The 2,261-nt window shown below is 57.7% G+C and overlaps 1 protein-coding gene across 1 annotated transcript; it reads right to left on the bottom strand.

The window, feature by feature from the left end:
* Nucleotides 1–237: 237 nt before the first annotated feature.
* On the bottom strand, nt 238–1,114 carry LOC112845143 (integumentary mucin C.1-like; the record flags this gene model as incomplete). The annotated part of the gene is made up of 2 exons (XM_025904693.1): nt 238–270; nt 491–1,114. Coding segments are annotated over 2 exons (657 nt in total), but the record flags the coding sequence as incomplete, so codon positions are not given.
* Between the last annotated feature and the right edge of the window lie 1,147 nt (nt 1,115–2,261).

Below are 2,261 nucleotides of genomic sequence, written 5' to 3'. Positions count from 1 at the left end.
CTGCAGTTGTGGTTGTTGGAGCTGCGGTCGTGGTTGTTGGTGCCGCTGTTGTGGTTGTTGGAGCTGCAGTCGTTCTTGGAGCTGCGGTCGTGGTTGTTGGAGCTGCGGTAGTGGTTGTTGGAGCTGCGGTCGTGGTTGTTGGTGCAGCTGTCGTGGTTGTTGGAGCTGCGGTAGTGGTTGTTGGAGCTGCGGTCGTGGTTGTTGGATCTGCGGTCGTGGTTGTTGATGCGGCTGTCGTCATTGTTGGTGCGGCGGTCGTGGTTGTTGGAGCTGCGGTCGTGGTTGTTGGAGCTGCAGTTGTTGGAGCTGCGGTTGTGGTTGTTGGAGCTTCAGTTGTTGGAGCTGCAGTTGTGGTTGTTGGAGCTGCGGTAGTGGTTGTTGGAGCTGCGGTAGTGGTTGTTGGAGATGCGGTCGTGGTTGTTGGAGCGGCTGTCCTGGTTGTTGGACCTGCGGTCGTGGTTGTTGGAGCTGCAGTTGTGGTTGTTGGTGCCGTTGTTGTGGTAGTTGGAGCTGCGGTCGTTGTTGTTGGTGCAGCTGTCGTGGTTGTTGATGTGGCTGTCGTGGTTGTTGGTGCGGCGGTCGTGGTTGTTGGAGCTGCAGTTGTGGTTGTTGGTGCCGCTGTCGTGGTTGTTGATGTGGCTGTCGTGGTTGTTGGAGCTGCGGTCGTAGTTGTTGGAGCTGCAGTCGTGGTTGTTGGAGCTGCAGTTGTGGTTGTTGGAGCTGCGGTCGTGGTTGTTCGAGCTGCAGTCGTGGTTGTTGGAGCTGCAGTTGTGGTTGTTGGAGCTGCGGTCGTGGTTGTTGGTGCCGCTGTTGTGGTTGTTGGAGCTGCAGTCGTTGTTGGAGCTGCGGTCGTGGTTGTTGGTGCCGCTGTTGTGGTTGTTGGAGCTGCAGTCGTTGTTGGAGCTGCGGTCGTGGTTGTTGGTGCCGCTGTTGTGGTTGTTGGAGCTGCAGTCGTTGTTGGAGCTGCGGTCGTGGTTGTTGGAGCTGCAGTTGTGGTTGTTGGAGCTGCGGTCGTGGTTGTTCGAGCTGCAGTCGTGGTTGTTGGAGCTGCAGTTGTGGTTGTTGGAGCTGCGGTCGTGGTTGTTGGTGCCGCTGTTGTGGTTGTTGGAGCTGCAGTCGTTGTTGGAGCTGCGGTCGTGGTTGTTGGTGCCGCTGTTGTGGTTGTTGGAGCTGCAGTCGTTGTTGGAGCTGCGGTCGTGGTTGTTGGTGCCGCTGTTGTGGTTGTTGGAGCTGCAGTCGTTGTTGGAGCTGCGGTCGTGGTTGTTGGAGCTGCGGTCGTGGTTGTTGGAGCTGCAGTTGTTGGAGCTGCGGTCGTGGTTGTTGGAGCTGCAGTTGTTGGAGCTGCAGTCGTGGTTGTTGGTGCAGCTGTCGTGGTTGTTGGAGCTGCGGTCGTGGTTGTTGGAACTGAGGTCGTGGTTGTTGGAGCTGCAGTTGTGATTGTTGGTGCCGTTGTTGTGGTAGTTGGAGCTGCGGTCGTGGTTGTTGATGTGGCTGTCGTGGTTGTTGGTGCGGCGGTCGTGGTTGTTGGAGCTGCAGTTGTGGTTGTTGGAACTGCGGTCGTGGTTGTTGGACCTGTGGTGGTGGTTGTTGGAGCTGCAGTTGTGGTTGTTGGTGCCGTTGTTGTGGTAGTTGGAGCTGCGGTCGTTGTTGTTGGTGCAGCTGTCGTGGTTGTTGATGTGGCTGTCGTGGTTGTTGGTGCGGCGGTCGTGGTTGTTGGAGCTGCAGTTGTGGTTGTTGGTGCCGCTGTCGTGGTTGTTGGAGCTGCAGTCGTTGTTGGAGCTGCGGTCGTGGTTGTTGGAGCTGCGGTCGTGGTTGTTGGAGCTGCAGTCGTGGTTGTTGGAGCTGCGGTCGTGGTTGTTGGTGCCGCTGTTGTGGTTGTTGGAGCTGCAGTCGTTGTTGGAGCTGCGGTCGTGGTTGTTGGAGCTGCGGTCGTGGTTGTTGGAGCTGCAGTTGTTGGAGCTGCGGTCGTTGTTGTTGGAGCTGCGGTAGTGGTTGTTGGAGCTGCGGTCGTGGTTGTTGGAACTGAGGTCGTGGTTTTTGATGCGGCCGTCGTGGTTGTTGGTGCGGCGGTCGTGGTTGTTTGAGCTGCGGTCGTCGTTGTTGGAGCTGCGGTAGTGGTTGTTGGAGCTGCGGTCGTGGTTGTTGGTGCGGCTGTCGTGGTTGTTGGAACTGCGGTCGTGGTTGTTGGAGCTGCGGTTGTGGTTGTTGGTGCCGTTGTCGTGGTAGTTGGAGCTGCGGTCGTTGTTGTTGGTGCAGCTGTC

Source organism: Oreochromis niloticus, linkage group LG3, assembly GCF_001858045.2.
Source record: "Oreochromis niloticus isolate F11D_XX linkage group LG3, O_niloticus_UMD_NMBU, whole genome shotgun sequence".
Lineage (NCBI taxonomy): Eukaryota > Metazoa > Chordata > Actinopteri > Cichliformes > Cichlidae > Oreochromis > Oreochromis niloticus.
The sequence above is the reverse complement of the archived record's forward strand: the minus strand, read 5'-3'. Positions and strand labels throughout refer to the sequence as shown.